This window comes from Leptinotarsa decemlineata, unplaced genomic scaffold (assembly GCF_025532065.1).
Source record: "Leptinotarsa decemlineata unplaced genomic scaffold, Ldec_3_MD MMD2_P_RNA_scaffold_12, whole genome shotgun sequence".
Lineage (NCBI taxonomy): Eukaryota > Metazoa > Arthropoda > Insecta > Coleoptera > Chrysomelidae > Leptinotarsa > Leptinotarsa decemlineata.
In genome coordinates, this window is record NW_027412526.1 from 3,968,912 (window position 1) to 3,996,664 (window position 27,753).

Below are 27,753 nucleotides of genomic sequence, written 5' to 3' on the forward strand. Positions count from 1 at the left end.
CTTTCTGAAATAAGGAATAAATTGCATTACTGAATTCATAGATCGGTTCATTAATGAAAAAAATATTTAAATATAATGTATTTGTTGATAAAAAATGAAAATTATTTTCAATTATTCATTAAGTAATAATTTATAAAGCCTAAATGAGCTGATTTCGATCGGGACAACCAGTTGATTTCAAATAATATTTTATCTGCGCTCGCGCTGACCTCTATCTCAAAAACGATTCAACGTATGAAAAAATGTTTGGAACAAAAGTTGTAGAGAATTCAATTCTCTACAATATTGATGAAGAATACAATTAGCATAAAACCCATTGGAAACGAAATATTGGCAAAAAACGTGCAAAATGTCGTTTTTTTTACTTTTGACCCCCAATTTTTGAAGTTGCGACCGTCAAATCATATGTGAATTTTGAGAATACTTTTATGATGCCAAAATATAAAGTTTATGCAAATTTACAGCTGGGTATGTCAACTTTCCGAAATACAGGCCTAAATCGACCTAAAATGACTGGACAACCAGGTATTGCTGTCAGCTCTTGACGCCCGCCATTAATTTTCAATAGCCGATTGTGCCTTGCCAATAAAACCACGGCCCTCAGTACTTTTTCCATTCCAATCCAAAGTGATGCATCCAATAATTCAAATTAAAATTTGATCGTCCCGATATCGCTATCGATCTGCGTCTTTGTTTGGCGTCCACTTCCACATCATACGGTTTCCACTCTGACAATCGCACTCGAGATCGCGTGAAGCATGAGAGAAGGAGTCCGACGCCGACGCCACGCGACGCCATGCGTCGTTCCGCCGTGAAATATGCCCGAAAGGACACAACAGATGCGCTTCGGCCTTCAAGAGAAGAATACCATGTAGAGACAAAGGACACTGTTGCGGGAGGAAATAGGTATGAGATTTTATGTCTTTGTGTCGTGATAAGGGATGAAGTGTTGGGGTGGGATGTGGTGTTGGTCGAGGGATGGGTTTGTGGACGTTTTGGTGTGTACAGGCATGATTGGGGTCGCTAGTGGGAGGGAACTGGCGGTACCGCATTTTTCGTCAGGGAGTTGTGTGGATATCCAAAATATGAGCAAACTTCGTTCATTATCATTATTACTTTGTATTTATGTACGGTAGAATAGTTCCGTAGGCAATTAGAAATCATTTTCAGGTAATTCATAGTTTTTACTATAGTCTATCAGCAATTTGTTCACGTTGGTCACAGATATTTTGATTGTAACAGGTGGTAGATTGAAAACCAAAATAGATTCATTAAATAAATTGCTAGATTTGCCCTACTGACCTATTTTACAGATATACTAACATGAATTTGTTCATTTTTTTCTTGAAAAACAATTGTTTCTTGTCGATGTTTCGACGGTTCAGGAATAAAAATATCCGGAGACCAAACCGAAGCTCAACAAGAATATTTTGAACGTATTAAAGCCAAACTTGAAGAGTTTGCTGCATAAAATTGACCAAATTCAAATAAGCATTTTATATTACTCTCCAAAAATAATTCTAGTTAGTGAGACTAGTGAAATTGAAGATTCAGAGATCAAACTGGATGGTTATAGTCACATTCGATGTGATTCTACAAATCGGCAAACCGGGGGTGTTGTGATTTATGATGAGGATGGTATACAGTGTTCAACAAAGAAGACTTACATTTTGAAAGATAATTACTGGTTATGATGCACTGTTTGGAACCTTTGGTGTAGTGATGAATATTACTGGAGTTTTTTCCCAACACCAAATCGTTATTTTTAACAGCTCGACACGGTTTCGATCACCAAGTGATCATCTTCAAAGAGGAAGATTAAAACTAAGAACTAGTGCGAGCTATCCTATTTATGCTAGAAAGGTAACCCATACAGGTAAACCATCCAGGCGTACCAACCATACAGGTATACCGACCTAAATTAATTTTACAATTTTGCCTTATCTATTATTTACAATATATGTTTATATAAAACAATTTTCAGCTATATAAAAATTAATTTCACAATATTGCCTATCCAAATTTACTTTTGCAATGTGTCCTTGTGTAGTAATCAGTAAACCCAACAACATTATTTCATTTTATTTTAACAAGCTATATAGTATGCTCTTTGGTATAGGTCCGTCATCGTTATTCATAATATTATTGTGTTTACTTATTTCTACACTCTCATAGGCATCTAGTTGCCTGTTGTTGTTAACTTGTCTAACTAATCTTAATGAACTGAAGTCTATGGAATGGTTTTGTCGCAAAATATGATGGGCGACTGCTGATTTTTCAGGTCTTTCATATTTTAAGTGTGCTATGTGTTTCTTATATCTTACTTTAATAGATCTTTTTGTCTGTCCATAATATTTTGCATCGCAGTCCTTACATTCAATTTGGTAAATTCCAGACTTTTCCGAATTCTCGACTTTGTCTTTTGGACTTCCCAAAAGGCTCTGTAGTGTATGACTTGTTTTAAAAACCACCTTCATACCTAGATCCTTGAAAATCTTTCCAAAGTTCCTCGTATATTGGTGGTATGGAACTGAGATGTATTTATCTTGGTTTTTGTCCTTTCTGAAAGTCGAGATTTCGTTCATTCTTAACCTAAACTTCTTTTTCCTTATTATTTCATCTACAATACCCCTCGAGAAACCGTTAGTGGCTGCTATTTCCTGTATTGTACGTCTTTCTTTTGTGAACCTATCACGTGTTAGAGGGAAAGTTAAAAGACGATGCACTAAAAAATTCAACCCAGCACGTTTATGCTGTCCACAGTGATCTGAACTGTCAGGAATATACCTGTACGTGCTTGTTTATTTTCTAAATATATCGTATCCTAACCTTCCTTCTAACCCAGTTTCTAATTTCATGTTTTCAGGTTTCGCGTCTTGAGTTTTATACATTACTTTTCAGTTGTTACATCTAAGGTTATTACATATTTTTTTGGTTTGTGTCTTTAGTTTTGAAAATTACTTCCCAATTTTTACATCTAAGGTTATTATACCTCGAAATTTACAGCTTAGTTAAGGTGTTCATGCACCTATATGTCACTTGTCGCTTTAAAAAATACTCTCGAAGTCTTATGTCCTGTTTACATGTTGAGCCTTAAGTCTCACGTCTCAAGTTCACATCTAAGCCTACATCTCAAAACTTACGTTTGCGTCTTGTGCCTCAAATTTTATATCTGTGTTGAAATTTGAATATTACATTCACTCTTGAATCTTAAATTTCAGGTCTTAAGCTTTGAGTCTTACATCTTAATTTTCACGTCTTAGTCTCGAGTCTTACGTCTCAAGTCTCACCTCTACAACTAACATTATACGTCTCACGTCTCATATCTTAAGTTTTGAGTCCTATGTCTTAACTCTCTCGTCTAACGCTTTACGTCTTACGTATTTATCTTATTACATTTTGAATATTAACTTAGGTCTAACTTACATCTTTCACCTCAAATCATTCTTCTCACGTTCCAAGTAATTGGAACAATGAAAATAATAAGTTGAAATCAGAGTCAACATTTCAAATAAAATTATAAATCTCAGCTTTATACCTGAGCCATAAATTTTCTCCTCAAGTCTTGTCTTGGAGATTATATTTAAGTATTTTTTCATATCGTATTTCGTTTCAGGTTTTATTACATGTGATCCAATCTCAATTTGTAAATCACAAAAGTTGTATAATTATGTTGAAAAAATTAAACTTTCATTCAAGTTGAATCCTATATAAAAATAATAAACAGTAAATCCTTATCAATCATCAATTACTTTATGAATCGAATCGACTACAGCAACAAGAGTGATTTGTATGATAATCTAGGATCATGCATTTGTATAGTTTATTTTCATTCTTTTCACAAACATGCCATTCTACAATGAACATTAGGCTGAATAGGGAAATTGCCCTAGTTTATTGACAAATTACAGCAAAATCTGAAAATGCAATCTATGTTATTCCATATACATAACTTGTTTAATTATGGGATTAGTATTCTTTTGAGATAGAAAATTATGAATAATGGTTATGCCATTAATCGGAGAAATATTTGGAATAAATAAATGAAACTTGCTTTCAGTGGGGAATGTTCCTCCTGACGAAAATCAAGTAGTTTTCATAAAAGATCTCTAAAACAACGCATTTTAAACTTATCATTTCAACCTCTTTCTTTGAAAAAATATTTAAATACTTAAAAAAGAGCAATGAAATAATGCTTTCAACATTTCAAGGGATTCGTTTCTATTTCACCATTTGTCAACATCGGTTATAGCTAATAAAGGACAACGAATCTGTTACGTGTATGAGACAAACAAAGATGACATATTTCAGAGGCGTGCTGTTCTGTTTACTTATGTTCCGAGTTCCGAGACATTCTGTGACATATGACATATATGACATTTTGTGCACCTAACCTATCTTCCTCTACATAAATAAATAACATTATGAATGATGCAACTAATTTTCCTTTATTTTAAGTATTTTAATATTAATGTAAGTCACAAAAAGGATTTGAAGCTTTATAACTTCTAAGTGATTGTCTGCTAGCGCTTTTGACAGCTGGTTGTGCTATCATCATCTAGGCTTTACTCATCCGAGTAGAGCCTAGATGATGAAATGTTTTGTATACTGCTTAAACTCCATCCTGGTTAAGTTATAATACTCAAATTGTACCCTTTACGCTTTATTTCTGCTCGGATAGTAAACTCGGCTAACCCGCGATGCTCACTTCACAACAGACAAATTCTACTGACTAGGCTGTGGGCGCTTCCACTCCTGTCTTCTGCGCACAGCTAAGGCGGTCTCAAATTAAGATTTTGAAACTTTTTCCTATTCTTGACAAACTGTAATTCAATCATTGGCGTGTTGCAATGGACTAGTTTCCATAACCATGGTGGCATCCTCAGGAGATGATTGTCTTCAATGACAGCGTTGCCGAATCGTCAGTTTTTTCCTGGATCAGGTGTAATTTTTACCATTCCATTCCAGATAGCCAAATTTCGTGATGTCCCATCCTGCGATCCTACCAAAAAATGGATTTGAGCACTTGCACGAACTGGTTGTGCGTGAAGCGAGACCACGGCAACGGGAGCAAAGTGGCGAACTCCACTGCCGGAGACTACCAGTCCGTCGTCACGTCCGGACCGGGGCCAAGTCCTGGAAGTTCAAGTTCGTGTGATGATATTGTGCCTCCCCCCAAAAACTGTTTCAGGTTAGTTGTGTTAGGTAAGTAGAACGGATTCATACCGGATGAATCGAATGAGGTTCACCAGAACCACCACCAAAATTGTTTGTAGTTTGTGACAATGTTTTAACTGGAAAATCTGCTCAATATAGTATACTAGTACTAGATGGCGCTGTAGAACAATTTTTTGAAAGCACTGTTCTATAACGCTGCGCAAGCCTAAGTTCGTTGATTCTGATTCTGTCAAAATATTGGAACAGCAGCGATACAGCAACATAGTACTAGTCTTTAATAAAACTGTCTTATAACATTATCCAACATGTCAGGCGTGACCGACCTAATCGCAAGCAATCTGAGGGTTTAGTTTTGTACACATTGCTCTTTACATATCCCCATAAAAAGAAATCTAATGATGAAAGATCAGGTGATCGCGCTGGCCATTCAATCGATCCTCGCCTCTATCCACAGATTGGGAAATGTTGGATCGAGATATTGCCGGACAATAACTTGGTAATGTGGTGGTGCTCCATCTTGCTGAAACCATATTGTATCCACTGGAACTTGAGGATTTTCTGTTGTGTTCGAGTTTTACCTCCGTAACCAATCATTTGTAAAACTGTTATTTTATGCATTTCCGTTAATCTAACCATTTGTCAGACTTGAAGTTAACGAACTTTAAACTTGAATTAAAATACTGACAACTAATGTAACATATAAAACAAGTTGAGAAGGCGTTTCAAACTAATGTTGCCACGGAAATTATTTATAGTTTTTTAAAGGATACCATCTAAAAAGAACATTGCTTTGGTTTTTGCTCACTTTCTAATTATATCAATACCTCAACATGAAATAAGTTTGGAGTATATTGCCATTAGTTTTGAGTATATTTTACCGAATTTTGGTAACCACATGATTTTAATTTATTGTATCTTGATTGTTGCAATGAACTTGGAAGCAATAACATTTTTGAATAGAGAATGAAGAGACCTTTCAAACGACATATCACAAGCCTATACTTCCTATTTAAAAAATTGGGGGTTTTACCTGTCATTCGACAGGGGTTGAAGGTAAGGGTAGAATTTTTCCATTGAAGTATGTCAAATTCTAATTTAAAGTCATGGATTTATTCTATTTGGCTTTTACACACTTTGTAGTATTGCTCCTTTCAGTTACTAAATCTGAATCAGATACCTGGTGAACTAACAAATTATAAAGTACTGAATATTGAGATTCAAGAACAAGATCTTAATAACAACAATTGAGAAAGTTGAAAACTATTAGCTTGGAATTTAAATTTGTCAAAGCTAAGAATTGAAAACGAAACTACAAAAATTAATAGTCGATAATTTAGAACCGACAACCTAATTCAGTTTAAAAAGTAAAACACAAATCTAAAGTCTGAGAACGGATAATCTGACAATTGAAACACTGAAGACTATAACTTGTGGAGTTGAAGTTGTAAGCTACAAATTAAGAACTGAAAAATTATGGACCGTGAACTGAAAACTGAAACGTGAAAATTTGAAACTAAGACCAGAAAAAGAATGACAAATTATATAATTAGGACCTACAAATGAGATCTTGGTATAAAATCTAAGACATTTTTGAACCCGATATTAGGAACTAAAACTAAGAATTTCGACATGATAACTTATGAATTATGTATATTAGAGTTAGGAACTGAGAACCTACCTCGGAATTATCAACGTAATCCTGTAGCTAACAACTTTCTTCGGAAAATTCCCATATTGGAGAACAATCTCAGCCGCACAAAGTTTGGCATTACAGATCTGCTGAGTGAGAGGATCTACAAGACCTTTTCCGAAATTCATTCAGCTCTAATGATCTATCGACCTGTGCTTCCGAAGTCACGGAAGTTATTCTATCATCCATGAATGCATATATTCTTTTTTCAATGAAACGAACTTCTAACGGTAAATCTTGTTTCAACAAAAATTGTGAACAAGCTAACGCCTTCAAAAATTTCGCCTAACGGTAGTGGCACAAAAATTCCAGTGCCGAAAACCGAACTATAGTCCGTTCATAATTTGTCGATAGCACAAAATGAGGGCCCAAGTCATAAAACGGTCGTAAAACTCGTAAAATCATAGGCGGAGGTTCCTGAGGTGTTTATTCATTAAATATAAAGCTTCAGTTTATATTCGAAACTTGCCTTGAAAGGGTGAAGTTGTTACGAACGAAAATAATTTTTGGTTTAGTACATTTTTTAATCGCATTTAATTTACGGCTCGTTGGTGTTTCGGCGTCTACGGCAGTAATTAACGTCTCTAATATTTATTTTGCGAATTTTGTGCAGTGCGTGAGTAACTTTTTTTCATATTCCTACAAACATATACGTACCTTTCGTTCCTGCTTGTTTTGTTTTATTGCTTGCGATGGCTTCGTCATCATCATCAAGTTTTACACCGGTACTGTTGCGTACAGTCAGTAAGTCTGTCTATTCACCAAGAGAGAAGACTATTGTTTTGAACGTTAACGATGATCTGGTTTCTCAGAATCCCACAAACACTGTTCAGAACATAATCAAGAGATGTGCCAACATGACGGGCGTAGGGGAGTCAACAATATATAGGTTCCTATCAGAAAGAAAAAAAAAGGTATAGCTAACCCAAATACAAACGAATACTTAAAGAGGGGGAGAAAACCTATTGAAATTGATGAATTTGCCAAAAATGGTATTCGAAGGAAAATTCACGAATTTTTTTACAAAAAAGAAATATCCAACTTAAACAAAATTTTACAAGAAGTTAGAGACGACCCGGATTTGCCTCATGTCGGACGAACCAAATTGTGGCAAGTTTTAAAAGAATTAAATTTCCGGTGGGAGAAATCAGACCGAAAATCACTTTTGATTGACCGGGAAGAGATAATATGTTGGAGAAGAAAGTATCTAAGATCTATACGAAAATTTCGGGCTGAAGGAAGGCCAATTTACTATCAGGACGAAACGTGGGTAAACGCAGGTCATACTCTCACAAAAATTTGGACAGATAAAAATATATCAAGCTCCAGGCAAGCCTTTATGGAAGGTTGGTCTACTGGTATTTCCCCACCCTCTGGTAAAGGCAGTAGATTAATAGTTTCTCACATTGGCAGTGAAGAAGGATTTGCTAAGCATGGTTTGTTGGAATTTGAATCCAAAAGCACAAAAGACTATCACGAGGAGATGACAGCTGATGTTTTCGAAGAGTATTTTGAGCAGATGATTGAACATATACCACCAAACTCGATTATAGTATTAGATAATGCACCTTATCATTCACGACTAGTTGAAAGACTTCCAACGACTGCGTGGAAGAAACAGGATATCATTGACTGGCTGCGGAATAAGTCCCTGCCTTACGAAGATGGAATGGTTAAAGCAGAACTTTTAAAAATTGCCCGGCAACACAAATCTAAGTTCAAGAAATACGTAGTTGACAAAATGGCGGAAAGACGAAACATCACAGTCCTTAGACTTCCACCCTACCACTGCGAATTAAATCCAATTGAACTCATTTGGGCACAAATGAAAAGCTATGTGGCTAGAAAAAATACGTCATATAAAATACAAGCTGTACGTGAATTGTTATATGAGTCTTTACAACATATTACAGAACAAAATTGGCGAGATGCAGTAAGACATGCAATAGAAGAAGAACAAAAAATGTGGGATCTTGACAATATAATTGATGCGACTGTAGAGACACAACCGCTAATTATTAACCTGCAAGACGACTCGGATTCCGAAGATGATCCTGTTCATTTTGAATTTGAATAGTTTTGTAAGTAATCGTAGTTTATATCATTTTAAAATAGGTATTAATTAAATAAATGTATCTTTAACAAATTTCAAGTAACTTATTATTTTTGAATAAAATAAAGAATTTTTTTTAAAATAAAAATACAGTTTACAGTACCTACAGTTTAAGAATATTAATATATTTATTTATTTAAAGTAACTAATGTTTTAATCATATACTCTACGACATTGGTCACTCATTTCCACTCAAAATACCTACATAATCGGATTAAAAGTTTATAGCTGTATTGTATTTCTTCAGATACAAGGTGGGTTAGTCGAATACATCTTAAATTGCCAGTGTTAGTTTGGTTTTTGTTATTATATCATATTAGCTGTCCTCTCTGTATTTCAGTTCTCTAATGAGGGTCAAACTTGCAGTGAGCTATCAACAAATTATGAACGGACTATAGGTTTGGTAATGCTCGATACAGTTGTAAATTCAGAATAAATGAAAGCAAAGAACTTCACAATCAGATAATTAGGGATACATTCACGAGTCTAGATCCTTCTGGCCGGTATGTCTATCGTATGTTATCCATATTTGGAATCGAGGAACATAGGGAATCAAGAACTGTTAGGCTTGATATTTCTAAGTCGTTAGACCGTGTGTCGCATGAGGCTTTGCTGGTCAAACTTTGATGCTATAGCTTGTCGAATCATTTTTGTGTATAGATATAGATAGAAACACTGGTTAATTCTTTACAGACACTGTTAATTTATACCTCCCAAAATGGATTACAGTCGAATATGGTTCCGAGAAATTTTTTTCAGACTTCGATGTACTGATGATTAAAGTGTTACTTAATAATATTGAGTAATCTTTGAGCTGTATGGTATTCAATGCAAACCGTTTTCGAAACATTCAACATTAATCTATTACAATAGCACCAATCTTTGAATCGGTTTAGTTTTCTGGTAAGTTTTTCTGATAGTGCGAGTTTTGATTGATCTGATATCATTGTACACGTGTCGTCTGCATACATGAGAACTTTTGCCTCAGATAGATATTTAGGAAGATCGTCAATGAATATGAGAAAAATGAATGGATCAAGAACACTGCATTTGAGGGGTTCCAAGATCCATATCAAATATATTTGAAAGATCATCATCAATTTTCACTATAATCCTACTGTTTTCGAGGAAAGAGAGAAACCAATCATTAAGGCAGCCACGAATACCCAACTTATCTAGTTTTTCTGAGACGAAAGACTTTTCCACTGTATCAAATACCCTTGTTAAGTCGAACAATACTGACACCACTCATTCACCATGATCCATTCTTTCAAAAATGTTTTAAGTGTACTCAGCCACACTTGTTTCAGCCATTTCTGATTGCCACCCTGATTAAAAAATTTGAAAATGAAAGTAGCAAATGGAAAATTCATTGAGTTTCATGATTCAGTTCGATCTGAGAATATCACGTAAATAAAAAATCATTTTGTGAACGAAGAACTTTGAATATTCAAAAACTCCGGTGTCGTTGTTGTCATGCGGCCCAAATCGACCACGTAGTTGTCACACCCTCTTGAGAGTTCAGCGTTTTCAGCTCTTTTCATATCTCAAACAGACGATCTGCTAATGAAAAACAACAGAGCTCTCACGTACACAGTTTTCACGAATTTGCGGAGGAGAGAAAATTTCAGATAAGCACGGCAGAAAGTTCACTGAATAGCTGGTATATAGTCCATCACTCAAAGGTTTCCACCGGAATTAGTTCGAATGCAACTGATTTTTCGCTGTTTTTCATTTCTCCCGCATTAATTATACATTGATGGGAAATCGATAATCGCTATATATGAAAACAATGATTTAAAGACTTCAAAAGGGCGTGTTGGGGGTTGATTTTATATATATTATATTATTATATATATATATATATATATATATATATATATATATATATATATATATATATATATATATATATATATATATATATATATATATATATATATATATATATAATATAAACTCAGCTAATAAACATTGGCTTTCGCCAATGTTTATTAGCTTTATCGAGTTTTGGTTTGACAAAAATTTTTGTCATTTGAACATATAAATCGACGAAAAAACTCCATTAATGTTAAACTTTTTTCGTCGATTTATATGTTCAATTAATTGTTTTTTACTCATTTTTACTGCCCTGAAGAAGCTTCCCACTAGAAGCGAAAGCTTGGCAAAGTAAAGCAGAGTTTTTGATTTTTGATTTTTTGACTGAGATACCCCGTTATTCCATTCTACTGTACATTTCTCCAGTCGCTAAGATTCTCAACTTTATATATATATATATATATATATATATATATATATATATAAATAGATAAGTACTTTTTGATCATTCTCATATTGATTTCAATTTAAGAGCCACCGGTAGACAGCTGTTTCAGCCTATTGGGCATCGTCAGTACCGGGCAGGCGGTCCTCGATTGAAGACAAAATGAGAAAAACCAAGAAAGTACTTGATAAAAATAGCTGCGTAAACGCAAGCGAAACATAAGTGGAACCACCTATTGGTGTGACACCCAAGTCAACTTGCCAAGTTTTTATGTCAGTGTTGGTGGTTTGACCAATCAACCAACAACTGCGGTAGCAGAAATTTGGGAAGCTAACGTGAAATGCCATCGGAAAACGAATCCACATGTTTCTAGAAATGATATGAAATCTAGAAAGGTTAATGCAGTCAAGCTGCTGGAAAATAAGTCCATGAAAATCAAAAAATAAATAGATAAGTACTTTTTGATCATTCCCATATTGATTTCAATTTAAGATCCATTAACCTTTCTATTTTTTATTTCGTGCAGTTCAATGTTTATATGAGAGAGCTCTTCCTTCTAGTAGCCTAAGCTGTTAATCAAAACTCAACAAAATCTAAAACTCAAGCGCTTGGTATAGGCGGGAATGTTTTACAAGTAATCAATAGCTTCTAAACTGGTAGAACTCTGTCTGTAAAATACGGAGATACAACATCTACGCCCATTCAGGTTCCATCAGAGGTACCGCAGGGATCCCATATGGGCCCACTACTGTTCAACTTGTTTATATCGGACATAGTTTGTTTTCAAATATTCAGAAGTTCTTATGTTTGCTGATGATCTCAAACTCTATCGAGCAATTACTTGCCGGGAAGATGCTGAATTAGTACAAAAAGATCTTTTCCATGTGGTGTAGAAATAATTTGTTAGAGGTGAACATTGATAAATGTCAAATCATTACTTTCGCTTAAATTAGAAGTAGTACAATATCGTTTGAATATACATTGAGTAATATAGTTCTTGAAAGAGAAACATTTATTCTCGATCTGGGAGTTGAATTTGATAGCGAAATCAATTTTAATCTTCAAGTATCAGAAATTGTGGCAAAAAGTCTCAAAATGCTGGGTTTTGTGTTGAGAATTTCTACTGATTTTTCAATTGAAACAAAAAAGATTTTATATTGTGCTTTTGTGAGATCCATTGTTGAATATTGTTCGGTTATATGGGACCCATACTATAATATAAATATCGATTTGATTGAGAATATTCAAAAGAAATTCTTAAGAAATTGTGCTTTTCACTTTGGTATTCAGTGAAATGAATATGAGTACACTCAACTCTTAACCAAGTTGAATATAATATCATTGGAAGATAGAAGAATTTCTATGAACTTGAGTTTCCTCTTCAAATTAATGAATAGTGGGATAAACTGCCCAGAACTACTTCAACTAATAACTTTTCATATCAAACAAAAAGATACAAGAAATCCTGATATTTTTCATATGAATTTCTTTCATACCAATTATGCTTTGAACACTCCGATACTTCGTATTTTGAAGCTGGAAAATCAATATCATAATAACTTAGATCTGTTTAATGTATCATATCAGGTCTTTAAAAAATCTATTGAAAATACTATAGCGTTTTTGAAGCTTTTTTTTACACGCTTTATATTAGCTCCACCTGTATGTAACTATGTATGTATGTATGTATGTATGTATGTATGTATGTATGTATGTATGTATGTATGTATGTATGTATGTATGTATGTATGTATGTATGTATGTATGTATGTATGTATGTATGTATGTATGTACGTATGTATGTATGTACGTATGTACGTATGTATGTATGCATGTATGTATGTATGTATGTATGTCAAATCAAATCAAATCAAAATATACTTTATTGCCTGAAGAACATAATTCTCATTGACAAAGTCGTTTACAAAATAAAAGAACAAAATAACACAACAATCACCTTTAGATATATATCGATATGATAAATAGTGAGGTAGAAAAAGTGATAATAATTATAATTGGACTACGATAGACGCACATCTGAGTCAAAGGAAATTTGATACATTATCCTCGTACTGGTCAACAAAATATGAAATATAAGTACATGAAAATAATAAAAATGATCACAATTTTATATACATATATACACATATATACACATACATACATATGCACATATACATACATACACATACACACACATATACATATATAACTCTAAAACACTTAACAACAACATGTGCAATTATACAATGCATGTACATAAAATATTAAAATTGTCACAATAAAAATTTGCTTTGTACGAATATTAACAACAAAGAGGTGTAAATATAAAATGAAGTTCATATAAATATAAATAAAATATAAGTATCACTGAAACACATTAAATAATAATGTATAACGAAGTCGAATTTCACGCATTAAAAGTTCATACAGTAGAATTCATCTAATGAGTAGAAAGCCTTCGTCAATAGAAGTTTTTTTACGGTACTTTTGAATTGTTTTTTGCTATCTAAAATTTTTATCTCATTTGGTAGGTGATTGAATAATTTTTTACCATTATAAAATATGGAATTTTTTATTTGTGTCGATGTTGGAATTGGTAAGGTTATATTTAGTGCTTGTCTTGTGTTGTATTGAGACAATTCATGAGGTTTGTTTTTAAATTTGCTATGCATGAGACATACTGATTCTAAGATAAAAATACAAGGTAATATTAAGATTTTATGTTTTATAAAGAGTGGCTTGCAAGAATCCCGGAATTTAGCTTTGCACATATACCTTACTGCTCGTTTTTGCAAAACAAAAATCATATTGAAGACATATCGACTACATGATCCCCAAAAACAGATTCCATATCTCAAATGTGAATCGATTAAAGCATAATACACACTTTTTGCCATATCTACACCAAGTTCCCATGAAATGGTTCTTACAGCGAAACATCCTGATGCCAATTTTCTTCTGAGTTTTTCAATGTGACTTTCGAATTTCAATTTATCATCTATATATAAACCCAGGAATTTTGTTTCCGACATATAACTTATCACCTGATTTCCTATATGAAGTTCTTGAAGATTACATTTGAAAGTTAGGATGTTAGTTTTTGATATATTGAAAGACAACCTATTAGCATCACACCAATCTTTAACTTTTCTAATATCATTCTCAATCATTTGATGCAATTGTGTGCCATTTTTATCATGCCAAAGTATTGTGGTGTCATCTGCAAATTGAGTGAACTCTCCGGAAATATCAATTGAGGCTAGATCATTTATATAGACTAAGAAAAGGGTGGGTCCCAGAACTGATCCTTGAGGTACCCCCATTTAATTTCTAATTTGTGTGATAAGTTGCCTTGAAGAAATACGCTTTGACTCCGTCCGGATAAATAAGACTCAAACCACTGGATTGCTACATCTCTAAACCCATATTTCTCTAATTTTTGCAACAGAATTTTGTGATTAACACAGTCGAAAGCCTTTGTCAGATCACAGAAAACTGCTGCTGCAACTTCCCTATCATTCAGATTCAGGTAAACGTTTTGAAGGAGGTTGAAAATTGCATCATTTGTTCCTTTCCCTCTTTGAAATCCGAATTGTGTAGAAATAATAGTGTTATGCTTATTCAGAAAGGCCATTATTCTTTTTTTCACGAGTTTCTCTATTATTTTTGAAAGTGTGGGTAACATTGAAATTGGTCTGAAATTTGCGGGATTATCAGTATCACCCCCCTTATGTATTGGAATTACTATTGCGTTTTTTAAACATGATGGAAAAACTCCTGTTGCAAATGAAACATTTACTGATTCAACTAGTACCATAATAGCCGAGTCGGGAAGATGTGAAAATATTTTTATAGATAAGTCATCCCACCCAGATGCATTTTTATTTTTAATTTCATTAAAAATTTGTTTCATCTCTACTGTATCCGTAGGCGTGAAAAAGAAAGATTCAGAAACAGAGATGTGATTTAAATAAATCAGTGGATCCTTTGAGGAAATAATCTGTTTAGAAACAGTTTCTGCAACTGAGCAATAATATTCATTGATATCGTTGCATTCTAAATTTGTTTTCACAGGAGCAGAGTTGTTTCTACCTCTGAAGTCATTGACAATTTTCCAGCTCTCTTTTTGCCTGTGACTTGCATTTTCTACTCTGTTCCTATAGTATACCTTTTTAGCCATTTTCACGGTTTTTCTATAAATGGACCTATACTTGTTATAAAAAGAAGTGAAGATTTCATTTTCATTGGCAAATTTTCTAATCATATGTAGGGATCGTAGATTTTTCGCTGAAATTTTGATACCCTTTGTCAACCAGGGTTTTTTAGCTTTTTTCTTGATTAGCTTAAGAGGAAAGCTTCTATTAAATACATCAGAAAGAATTGAATGAAATTTGGATAAAGGATCCTTACATATCATTGCTTGATCCCAGTTGAGCATATTACAATTCTTCTTAAATCCATCAAAGTTTTTCTTGCTAAATATCCTACCCATATATTTATTTCTACTACTTTTTTCAAATGTCTGAGGTAAATAAAACATTACTGCTTCATGATCCGATAGACCTGCATTGATGACGTCGCATTTGATACCCTTCATGTTAGAACAAACATAGTCAATTATAGAACTAGAATATTTTGAGTGACGTGTTGGCAGTTCAACATGCATCTCTAATCTCTATGTATGTATGTATGTATGTATGTATTTTATTACATACCATATATTTATTACCTTACCATTTTATTTCTAAGTTTGTTAGGCGTTAAATTCCCTTGTTGAAAATTCCAGAAAAATAAGTATAAACCTAGTTGAACTGATGTTGTAGTTTGAGATTATTCACAGGGACGTAGCTAGGCATTGGCGGTAAGGAACCCCGCCAAGGGCGCGGAATACATAGGGGCGCAAAATTTCGATGATGTAATTTAATAATTTGCATCAATCAAAACTAGAAAAATAAGTTTTTAGTTATATTTTGTGCGTGAGTCTCAATACATTACTCATAAACACTGCTATTGATATTTCAATCGGCAGCTATGCCACCTACAATTTGCAAGAAATATTTGACTAAAACTTGCGAAAAGCAAGCACATCTCAGCATTTTGTAGCTAAAATTACAAAAAATTCACGGACCCCCTTATTCCGGGGGGGGGGGGGTGAGTACAATTCGCCAAGGGCGTCATATACTCTTGCTACGTCCCTGATTATTCAAAACAAATTTTTGATGCGTCGTTCAAAAGCCGAAATGTTGTAAAATAATTACAACTTTTTATGTCGAAAGTGAGTTTTTCAATTATCGTACAATCTCGTAATTCACGAATTTTAAATTGCTTACTTTTGATTAATAAATGCTTTATAAGTTTATCACATCTTCTGACTCGTTTTGCAGGGTCAGCAAGGGTTGGGAAAACCTGTCTGGTCGCTCGTTTTCTGGGAGGAAAATTTCAGGAGTGCTACACACCCACTATAGAAGACTTCCACAGGAAGTTGTATAGGATCAGAGGAGATATTTATCAACTGGACATTTTGGATACGTCGGGAAATCATCCTTTTCCCGCGATGAGACGGTTGTCTTTCTTAACGGGTTAGTAGAAAAATATCAGTTTTTTTCAAACTCTATTGTGAATTTTTGATTAATTAATGAACTTTCCACTGCCTTAAAATTGATGAATGTATTGTTGAGTTATTAGCTGTATTGAATCAACTCTTTTGAATTGTTTATTTGTAAAGCACGAAGTCGGACCATAGTAAGACGGCCAGCGTTGTCAGATCATGTTCATGCTCAGCCGTTGATTTTGTGTCAGAAAAACAGTATTTTGATACAAAACACAGTAGAAAATATGTTTTATGGATGCATTCTCCAAACATGGTAATTTAAATTATTCACATCCATATAATAATCATGAAGCTGATAAACTGTTTCATCAGTAGTGGATTTAACCCTCCAACAGGAGCTCGAAAGCCAAAACATGAGATCTACTCAAATATTAGACCTCGCAATATGGCGCTCCTCTCGTACGATTACTGCTACATCTGCAGTGGATTGATTCGCAATATTCCGCAGTATGATTGCATGGGGCTTCATTGTGAGAAATTCATAACGCTTGTGGCATTGTATATACAACTGACATATTAAAATTAATAATTCAGAATTAGGAATTAAGAAGTAAATTAAGAATTAAGAATTGAGAATCAGGAATTCAGGATTGAAAGAATTAAGAATTGAGAATTAAAAATTAAGAATTAAGAATTAACTACGAAGAATTAAGATTTGAGACTCAAGAATTAAGAATCAAGAATTGAGAATTGAGAATTGGGAATTAAAAATGAAGAATGAAGAATTAAGAATTGAGAGTTGAGAATTAAGAATTGAGAATTGAGAATGGAGAATTGGGAATCGAGAATCGAGAATTAGGAATGAGGAATTAAGAATTAAGAATCAATTCAGTCGGGCATGTCTTAATTAAGACAGTCGGGCACGTCTTAATTAAGACACGCCCGAGGAAGCCATTGTATGGCGAAACACGTGTTGCGTGTTAGTGAAAATCACACAATAAAGTATTTTTAGAATACGTTAGTTATGGATTTTCATCAAGTACCGGCCGATTCCATCATATATCTTAAGAATTAAGAATTGAGAAATAGGAATTGGGAATTAGGAATTGAGAATTAGGAATTGAGAATTAGGAATTAAGAATAAAGAATTGAGAATTGAAAATTGAGAATTAAGAATTACCGAGAATCGAGAATTAAGAATTAAGAGTTAGGAATTAAGGACTAAAAATGATAAATGAATCAAGAATTGAGACTTAAGAATTAGAAATAAGGAATTAGGAATTAAGAATCAAGAAAAGAAATAATAATCAAGAATCAGGAATTGAAAATTAGGAATAAGTAGTTAGAAATTAGGAATTGGGAGTTGAGAATTCGGAATTAACAATCGAGAATTGGGAATTGGGAATTAGGAATTTGAAATTAGGAATCAAGAATAACGAACTTAAGAAAAATATCAAACTGCTGATTAGTCAGGACCGGCTGATCCGAATTCCGATTTCATAAAATGTACTGAACATAATATCTTCTTCCGTTCAAAAGTTAAGAGAGATGGGAATATTTACGTCTGCATTATATATTTTATATGACTGAATCGAAACAGTAGACAGACTGGAGATCTAAAACTAGTTGAAACAGTCATTACTCAAATATAATATAAGTCAATAAGTGACTAAGACCATGAATCGCGTTTATTGTTCCTAATTCTGCGAAAATATATGCGATAAAGCTCTAATTCCAATTTTTATTGAGTACTAAGTGGCCGAAGCCCATCAAACCCCTTTTGACGACCAATAAAACAATTGATTCACCATTTTCCTTGCAGTTATGATCAGTATGAAGCTAACTGGCAGAAACAGAAAGATTATATAATTATTATCTCATAATCCATTGAATCATTGTTTGGACTTGCATAACGAAAATAGCTCGAATATCCAACAATAGGTAAACGTGGTCTTCAATTATGATTAAAATTAATCCTTTCGCTGTGGATGTGTGCTTGTGTTTGGGCTAAATGGGTTTATGTGTTCCCGTATTTTCATATTAATTCATAGTGAAAAGTCTTTTGATTAAAAATGGAATGAATATATGTTTTTGACAGAGGTTCGCATTATTTCATAGGTTACATGAAATGTATTGCTAAATATAATGGGAATTATTACAAAAAGAAAGACATACATGATGTTCAGTTTATTAGTGTTTTTGATTTTAGGAGAAAAAGTTTTATTATATACACCCTTAATGTACCCCTTTCAATTATTATATTGTTTTTGCTTTGACATACTGAAATATTCACCAATTTATTGATATCAGAAAAAACAGATCCTTTTCAAGAATTTAATAATTTTTGTACGGTTTTTGTGAAAGAATCTTCTCAACTATCAACTATTGAGTTTTCATTCTTAAAAGGTCTAACTTTTGATTTTTGTTTCAACATTTCAATTTAAGAATTGAGAATCAAGAATTAATATAATTGAGAATTAGTATAAAGAATTGATGATTGGGAATTTTAGGAATTGATAATTCATTCTAAAAAGGCTTTTGACTTATGTTTTCAAAATTTAATTGGGAATTTTATTGGGAATTGAGAATTGATGAGTGGGGATTGAAAATTAGGAAGCAAGAACTAGGAATTAAGAATTATGAATTAAGAATGGGAAATGAGTATTGAGAAATAGGAATTGAAAATTAAAAATCAAGAATTAAGACTTCGGAATTGAGAATTTGGACTTGAGAATTAGGAATTGAGAATCAGGAATTCAGAATTAGAAACTACAAATCAGCAATTGAGAATTAGGAATTAGAAATTGGGAATTAGGAACCAAGAATGAAGAATGAAGAGTCAAGAACCAATACTTAATAATCAATAATCAAGATTCAATAATCAAGAATCAATAATCAAGAATCGAGAAACAATATAATCGAGAAACAAGAATTAAGAATTGAGGATCAAGAATCAGTAATCAATAATCAAGAATCGAAAATGAGGAATTGAGAATTGAGGATTGGGAATTGAGAATTATGAATCGAGAATTCGGAATCAATTAATGAGAAATAAGAAGAAATGATTAATAATTAGGAATTAATCAAGAATTGAGAACTAGAAATTGAGAATTAGGAATTGAGATTGAGAAATAAAATTGAGAATTAGGAACCTTGAAATTAGGAATCCAGAATCAAAAATCAAGAATCACTAATCAAGAATTAGGGATTGAAAATTAGGAACCAAGAAATGAATCTGGAATAGATGAGACTTGGTTAATAACTTATGATTAAAATCTTGCTGAGTTTAAAATTTTAACTCTCAATAATTAAATGACCGACCCAAAGTTCAAGTCTCAATTCTCATTACCAATTCCTTATTCTCAACTTTTGAATCTTTATTTTTCAATTTTATTAAGTTGTTATATTTGAAGGTCCAGATATAAGAATTGAGAATAGAGAATAAAAAAATAGAACCAATTTAAAATCAGAAGTTATTATGCATATGATCAATAGGAAATAGAGAAAATGATAATAGTATAATCATTAAAATAACTCCGATATCTACGTAAACTCCATGTGATTGTATGAATTAATTTTATATTAGTGAAATTTACGAATATTACTATTCCATAAAAAAATCAATTTTTGATTCAATATTGGGAAAACGACAAAGTTTGACAGAGCCCGACTCAGCCATGTAAATTGTTTCCTAAATTGTACAAACATGTTGCTTCTCTCAGGGTTCGCATTCCACTGAAACACCCTGTGGAACCCTAATTCCTAGGTTACCTCCAGAAAAAGCGTTTCATGATCAGAAAACCCATTAACTATCCTGTACCGAAAGCAAAAACAAACAAATTGGATGTACTTCCACCCCCAATTTCGCAGTAGCGATTTGCGAAACTGGAAAATAAAAGCAATTTGTTCCAGGAGATTTATTCGTGATCGTATTCAGTATGGATAGCCGGGAAAGTTTCGAGGAAGCAATAAGACTACGGGAACAAATAATTGAAACAAAGGTGAACGCGGGGGCCTCGTCCAGCGGAGTGGGGCTTACTAGGAAAAAGGCTGTCCCCAGGGTGCCAATGATACTGGCAGGGAACAAATGCGATAAGGAGATGAGGTGAGAACTCTGTAAAAAAAAATCAAGAAATCATATGAGTTAAAATTCAAAGAAATTAACTCATGTTGCACATTTTGCATATATATATATATATATATATATATATATATATATATATATATATATATATATATATATATATATATATCTTTATTTAATTGAGCAACTAATTCATTTACAATAGTAAATACATTGTCACATTATAAATAAAATAATATCAACATGAAAAAATACAAACATTCTGATTTAAAATACATATGTATAAATTAAAAGTTATATTATAAATATAATATATAATATATTATATATAGGTACTAATATTATATTATATATATATATATATATATATATATATATTATATATATTAATATTATAAATTGAAAGTCATGTATAGGAATATACTATATTTTCATTAAGAAATCATTCAATCGTCTTTTGAATATATTTATCGAACCACTATCTTTAATTTTTGTTTCTTGTTAATTATAAAATAAAGAATTATGTGTACTATTTTTTATATTTCTCAACTTCTATATTGCTTCTGTTTCTAGTATTATGCCCGTGTATTTCAGCCACATGAGTTGATTTATTCTGTAGATATACAGGTGAATTTAAAAATGAAAATTAGTGCTTGGTACTTGAAGAGTATCTCCACTAATAGCCATTGAAGGGTTTGCAACATAATTGCTATGGGTGCTATCCTCGAACATTGTAAGATTATATGTATAGCACGATTCTGCATCTTTTGTAGTCTGTTTATTCCATTTTGATTGAGAAAAAACAGAAGGGTGGAACAATAATTCAAATGTGGATTGATTGTGGATTTGTAGACTAATAATACAGACCACTGGGTAATATATAGGGAACATCTTCTTAAATTGATTGATTTTGTGGGCTATTGTTTTGATAACTTGATTAGCATGTTTCTTGAACTCCAAATTGCTGTCAATAGTTACACCCAAGTACACGAATTTGTTTACCTTCTCTATATTACTGTCATTCAATCATAGAAGTAGATTTTCATCATTATGATCTCTATGCTTCCCTAATAACATCCATTTTGTTTTATTTACATTCACCTTCAGCAGATTTGCAGAGCAATATCTATACACCCTGTCAAGACTAGCGTTTATAGTATCAACACACTCATGTGCATCTTCACTACTAAAGAAGGTAGTGTATCGTCAGCAAATAAATGAATTCTACATTCTTCTGCTATGGTTATAATGTCATTTAAATATATGAGGAATAACAAAGGTCCCAAAATAAACCCTTGTGGTACACCTATATTATTTTACATTTTATCCGATTAAACTTCCTCTAGTTTCAACCTTTGCTGTCTATTGCTCAGATAATTCATGATCCAGTTTAGTGCTACTCCATCAATACCTACCAATACGTTTTCAACCTATCTAATCGGTCTGCGTCAATCTACAGTTTCAAATGCCCTTTCAAGGTCAAGAAATACTGCAATAGTGTACTGGTCTATTTCCGCACCTTTTTTCCAATCTGTTAAAACACATTGTAACGCAGTTTCATAACTATGTTTGCTTCGAAAACCCGATTGATACAAAGGACCCTATTATTCTCCAAATAATCCACTATCTGTTCATATACAGCCATTTTCAATACTTCAGCTGTAGCATTAATCATGTTTATTGGTCTCATTTGAATAGCTTGGTTTGTATTTGGTCCTTTTGATATAGATATAATAGTAGATAATTTTAGTTCAGTTGGTACTTCACCTTTTTCTAAAGAACTGTTGATAATGTTCAACAATGGATTGCAAATGGCAATGAAACACTTCTTCAGAAGCTCTACACGAATTTCATCGGAACTACTTTTATTTTTCAAAGAACCAACAATTCATTCTAGATCTACCATATTGATGAGACTAAAGTTGGACAATTGTCAGTTATTCTTTCAGTTATAGGAAAACTATGAGAAAATTTGTTGTCGATTGCATCAGTTATATTTACTATAATTTTGATATAAAATGTGTTCCGGCCATTTGGTATCAAAGTCCTATCAGAAATTATTTCACCATTGCCCAATTCAATAGTTATTATTCGGTATTAATGTCTTCAGTGTTTTCCACATTTCAGTAGAATTGTTTTCATTTCATTCAATCTTTGTCTCTGAAAAGTTCTTCTTTTCCTGTCTAATTGTTTTCACTGCTATATTTCTTTTTTGTTTATACTTCTCCCAGTTATCCGTTGTTGTAACTTATTTCACTTTGACACACGAATAGCAGAGCTATTACCTAATTGGTTTGGTCCCAAGCTATAATTATCCACAGGTAGGAACACTGGTTCAAGAGGAAGTTCAAAGAAGCTGCATATATGTTGTCCAATGACGCATTCAGCCAAGCTAGCGTAGAGATACACAACATATGGAAATCTTTAATCAAAATTTCCTTGTAAATGATTTCAACTTGAACTTCTTTGTTTGAAAGTGATTTCATGGACTTCCATTGTCTGATTCTAATATCGGTGAAACCAAGGAGCCATTGAAAGTTCGCATTGCCAAGCACTAGATAAACACACATCGAGGAGAAACCAGAAAATGGGGAATAGCAGAGCTATTCCTCGAATGGTTTGGTCCCAAGCTATAATTATCCACAGGTAGGAACACTGGTTCAAGAGGAAGTTCAAAGAAGCTGCATATATGTTGTCCAATGACGCATTCAGCCAAGCTAGGGTAGAGATACGCAACATATGGAAATCTTCAATCAAGCTTTCCTTATAAATGATTTCAACTTGAACTTTTTTGTTTGAAGGTGGTTTCATGGACTTCCATTGTCTGATTCTAATATCGGTGAAACCAAGAAGCCATTCAAAGTTCGCATTGCCAAGCACTAGATGAACACACATCGAGGAGAAACCAGCAAATAGGGAATAGCAGAGCTATTCCTCAATTGGTTTGGTCCCAAGCTGGGATTATCCACAGGGAGGAACACTGGTTCAAGAGGAAGTTCAAAGAAGCTGCATATATGTTGTCCAATGACGGATTTAGCCAAGCTGGCGTAGATATACGCAACATATGGAAATCTTTAATAAAGCGGGAAAACGGCCAGCTCCCGCTAACGGGTCAACTACTGCTGAATCGGTGAAGCGGCTTGATTTGTCCGATCACAAACAACGGAGTAAATGAATACTTTTTTCTATAGAACCTTGGTTGGTATATATTTTATGTGAAATTCTAACAATTTCTCATCACTTAGATTATGCATATTGGCCCATTCTTCCTTAGGTGTATTAATTCTGACTACATTCAACTTGATCAGTGCTATAAGTATTATTATTATTATTTGTAGAACCGTCAACGTCGAAGAAGCCCAGGCCTACTGCGACAACCAAGATTCTAGCTGTGCCTTTGTAGAGACATCGGCCAAGAAAAACTTCAAAGTAGACGAAGTCTTCTACCAGCTCTTCCTGCTAGCCAACCTGCCCCAAGAGATGGCGCCAAACCACCACAAGCGGGTCAGCGCTAGTTTTGGCTCCCCCTGCCCACTACCCCCCTCCACGCCCGGCCACCACACCAAGAAGTACCACCTCTCGGTGAAGAGGAGGCTGAGCGACGCTTGCGGCGTCGTGACTCCAAACGTGAGGCGTCCCAGCATACGGACCGATCTGATGATCATGAGAACTAAGACGTGCAGTTTGGGGGACGGTTCGGGGAACTCCAATAACTCTCCCATCAGGTGGAGGAGGGTGGAGAACGGGTGTACGCTGCAGTGAGGCGCAGTAGGTTAATCGGTCGCTAAACAGATTTTCGAGTGTTCCACTTTTGACGGATAATCAAAATACAATCAAAACTTGTAATTAAACGGGGTTGGGTCATCAAGAATCGTCGAGTATCGTGTAGAGTTTTTTTTTGAGCACATAATGGAAATTAATACTATATTTTCATAGTTCTTTCATTGAGAAAGTAGAAGCTCGGAAAGATTTGAAGATGTTTGAGTCCTGTTTCTTTATTTGAATCGGAATAAAATTCATGAGATTCAACTTCATCAGTGAACATATTTGCCAGATCTTGGAAATCAACGAAATCAGAGAATATAGTTCGGTCAATTTAGACCTGAAAACAGTAATGAAATATCGAAAATTGCAACAGTACTAAATATCGGTGAAGATCTTTATTTTACCATAACAAATGAAAATTTCAAAGTCCCAATGTGTCCCATGAGCGCTTCAAAAGTTATTTGGGGTCATAGGTCGAAATTTCAGGTTTTTTGAGTTTTTCTCGAAAACCGTGAGTTTTATCAAAAAAATACCTCAGACCAAAGTTGTAGATCTCTAAATTTTCTACAAAAATGGTCCTCATGATTTTTTTCTGTAAGTATCACCGTTCCTGAGATATCGCAATTGTAAAAGTCACGTTCTATGTAATATGCACACGTTCCCACACTACCTGTGAGGAAGTGTACTTGGCTCATTTTTTTCCCAGTAGGTCTATTTCACGAATCCTTATTATGTAATTTTTAGTCACAATACTTATTTAACTGCATGAAGATTATTCGGGTTGTTAATATTTATGGAGTGTAATTGTCAGTTTGATTTCTTTTGACACTTCAATCTGATTCATACTCATAGTTAACTTCAACAATCATGTCTTCTGCGATTTCTTCTTCCTCTTCCTCTTCTTGCCGGATGTTCATAAATTGTTCAAATAATGATGTATTAGTTGTCTATTAATCAGCATCACATGAATCATCCTCTGTTGTACTCAACTCAACATTTGAACAAGAGTGACCTTGACAATTGGTATACGCAGGTGAACACTGTAACCCTACTTTTCTACAGCAGCATTTGGCACTACAACCTCTCTTGCAATTGCAAAACATTTTGTTGAGGATTTTTTCAGGGAGCAGCAAAGTTTTAATTGGTTCCAGAGTATTATTCATTAATTTCCAACCCCAGTCTTTAGGGTTGAGTTGATTTCCTTGCCATGTCTGAACTTGATAATATATCCGATACAAGTGTTAAATAGCAGATGCTGATGTCGGAGGAAGACAAGCTGATTGTACTCGCTTCTTGTTTCGGGTATTCTTGACAAAAGTTAAATATCTGTACTTATCAATGCAATCTATTTTTTTTGGAGCTCCATGAATAGCAACAAGAAATCGAATTTTCGAAGGAAATGACGGTTCTTCAAATGTATATTTTCTGAATATAATATATACATAGTATATACATAAAAGAGACACAAACAGGCATTTTTACTTACTTGAGTACCTGAATGTGTATACATATACGTCGCTAATGTGTGCATATTACATTGAATGTGACTTTTACAATTGCGATATCTCAGGAACGGTGATACAGAAAAAATTATCTGGACCATTTTTGTAGAGAATTTTGGTACCTACAACATTATTTCCAAGTATTTCTTTGATGAAACTTACGGTTTTCGAGAAAAACTCAAAAAACCTGAAATTTTGACCTTTGACCCCAAATAACTTTTGAAGCGCTCATGAGACAGATTGGGACTTTGAAATTTTTATTTTTTATGATAAAATAAAGGTCTTCACCGAAGTTTAGCTCTGTCGCAATATTCGTTAGGTCAACATTGTATAATGACCGGACTAATAATATTTCGCTGACAAATTCAACAATGCTGAATTTATTAACGAAATCTTGCTCTTGAATAGGATCATACATTGAGACTGAATAAGTAAATTAATACTAATTTGACAGATGTATCTTCACCAAGATGGCCGTTATCAATTGTCAAAGTTCGAAACTCCCTGTTGGAAGACCCTATATGAACATTTTACCAATTCAGTTGTGGAAGCATGATGAAACCAAGGAGAAAAAACAGGGAATTACGTCCCATGGCCAATCAGCTCTGTTTCGACCCTTGAAGGTATCATCAGTGATGTTATGCCTAATCACAATTGCAATGTTCAATTGAACTCTTCTCAACGTACGAGCCAAATTAAAAATACTCAAGCTTGAACATATTTCTTGCAAAGATAGCATTTATGGACAGTAAACCAAACTTGGCGTTTGTATGGCGAATGAGGGTACAGAGAAACAGCATTCTCATTTTAAAATTACTCAAACTCTGTCAATAATATACACTCTATATTCCAAATCGAATGAGAAATCGCTTTCTGTCTTGCTCTGCAGCTTTCACGTTCACGAATGCCGTGTTTTTTGGCCTGCGTGACAGCTTCAGAGACATAAAGGATTGATGTCTATGATTGGCTAAGATTTGTTGAAAATTGATGCTTCTGATGACATAATTTGAAACTTGAAAAATACCTTTAAAGGAATGTGACACGAAAAAGTTGAAAAATGACATGTGGATAACTATCTAATTGGGACAAGAATTTAAGAAAATCTAATTGAGAGAAGAATTATAATGAAACTTCTCAAGAATCTTAGACGTTATAACACTCGAAAAAGAAATTCTTCGTTTATATCTTCTTGGCATTCAAAAAACTTATCATGGACTCAAAGAAACGAAACGTTATGTTGAAACAATATTATTAGGTATGGCCAGGAAGAAATAAAGAAACCCAAATGAAAGATGCCTACAGTTATGCTTGAAAACAAAGAATTTGGAAAATATATAATTCAAAAGATTTTCAAGGTCAACAACGACGAAAATATTGAAAAAAACAATATTTCACCACGTAGCTCGTGAAATAGAATATTTTTGATTTTTTTCTCACATTGAAGAGAATTTAAAATTCAATTTCAATTCTCTTTCATTTTTGTTCATCAGATTCACCGTCAAAGTCATCAACAGGTATAGTTTGGTTCAGTGAGAATCCCATAATGAACAAAATTAGAAACCTGTCGAAATTATTTCAATGAATGAAAATTAGAAACCTGTCGA

The 27,753-nt window shown here is 33.6% G+C and overlaps 2 protein-coding genes across 2 annotated transcripts in view; one reads left to right on the forward strand and one right to left on the reverse strand.

The window, feature by feature from the left end:
• The window catches only part of Pdk1 (Phosphoinositide-dependent kinase 1), a 145,110-nt gene that overhangs the window by 19,729 nt on the left and 97,628 nt on the right, over positions 1–27,753 (reverse strand). The window lies entirely within an intron of this gene.
• LOC111513595 (GTP-binding protein Rhes) lies at positions 701–26,115 on the forward strand. The gene is made up of 5 exons (XM_074172075.1): positions 701–906; positions 4,969–5,205; positions 16,632–16,826; positions 20,711–20,903; positions 24,221–26,115. Exons 2-5 carry the CDS (start codon positions 5,013–5,015, stop codon positions 24,642–24,644), a joined length of 1,005 nt encoding a protein of 334 aa, XP_074028176.1. The 5' UTR covers positions 701–906; positions 4,969–5,012; the 3' UTR covers positions 24,645–26,115.

What these genes read in the sequence shown, in the direction of transcription:
- LOC111513595 (XM_074172075.1), top strand. Translation starts at nt 5,013, where the DNA reads ATGGATTTGAGCACTTGCACGAACTGGTTGTGCGTGAAGCGAGACCAC. An exon ending in TTTCAGGTTAGTTGTGTTAG is followed by an intron (nt 5,206 to 16,631) that starts GTAAGTAGAACG and finishes CTCGTTTTGCAG; the next exon opens with GGTCAGCAAGGGTTGGGAAA. An exon ending in AAATGCGATAAGGAGATGAG is followed by an intron (nt 20,904 to 24,220) that starts GTGAGAACTCTG and finishes TATTATTTGTAG; the next exon opens with AACCGTCAACGTCGAAGAAG.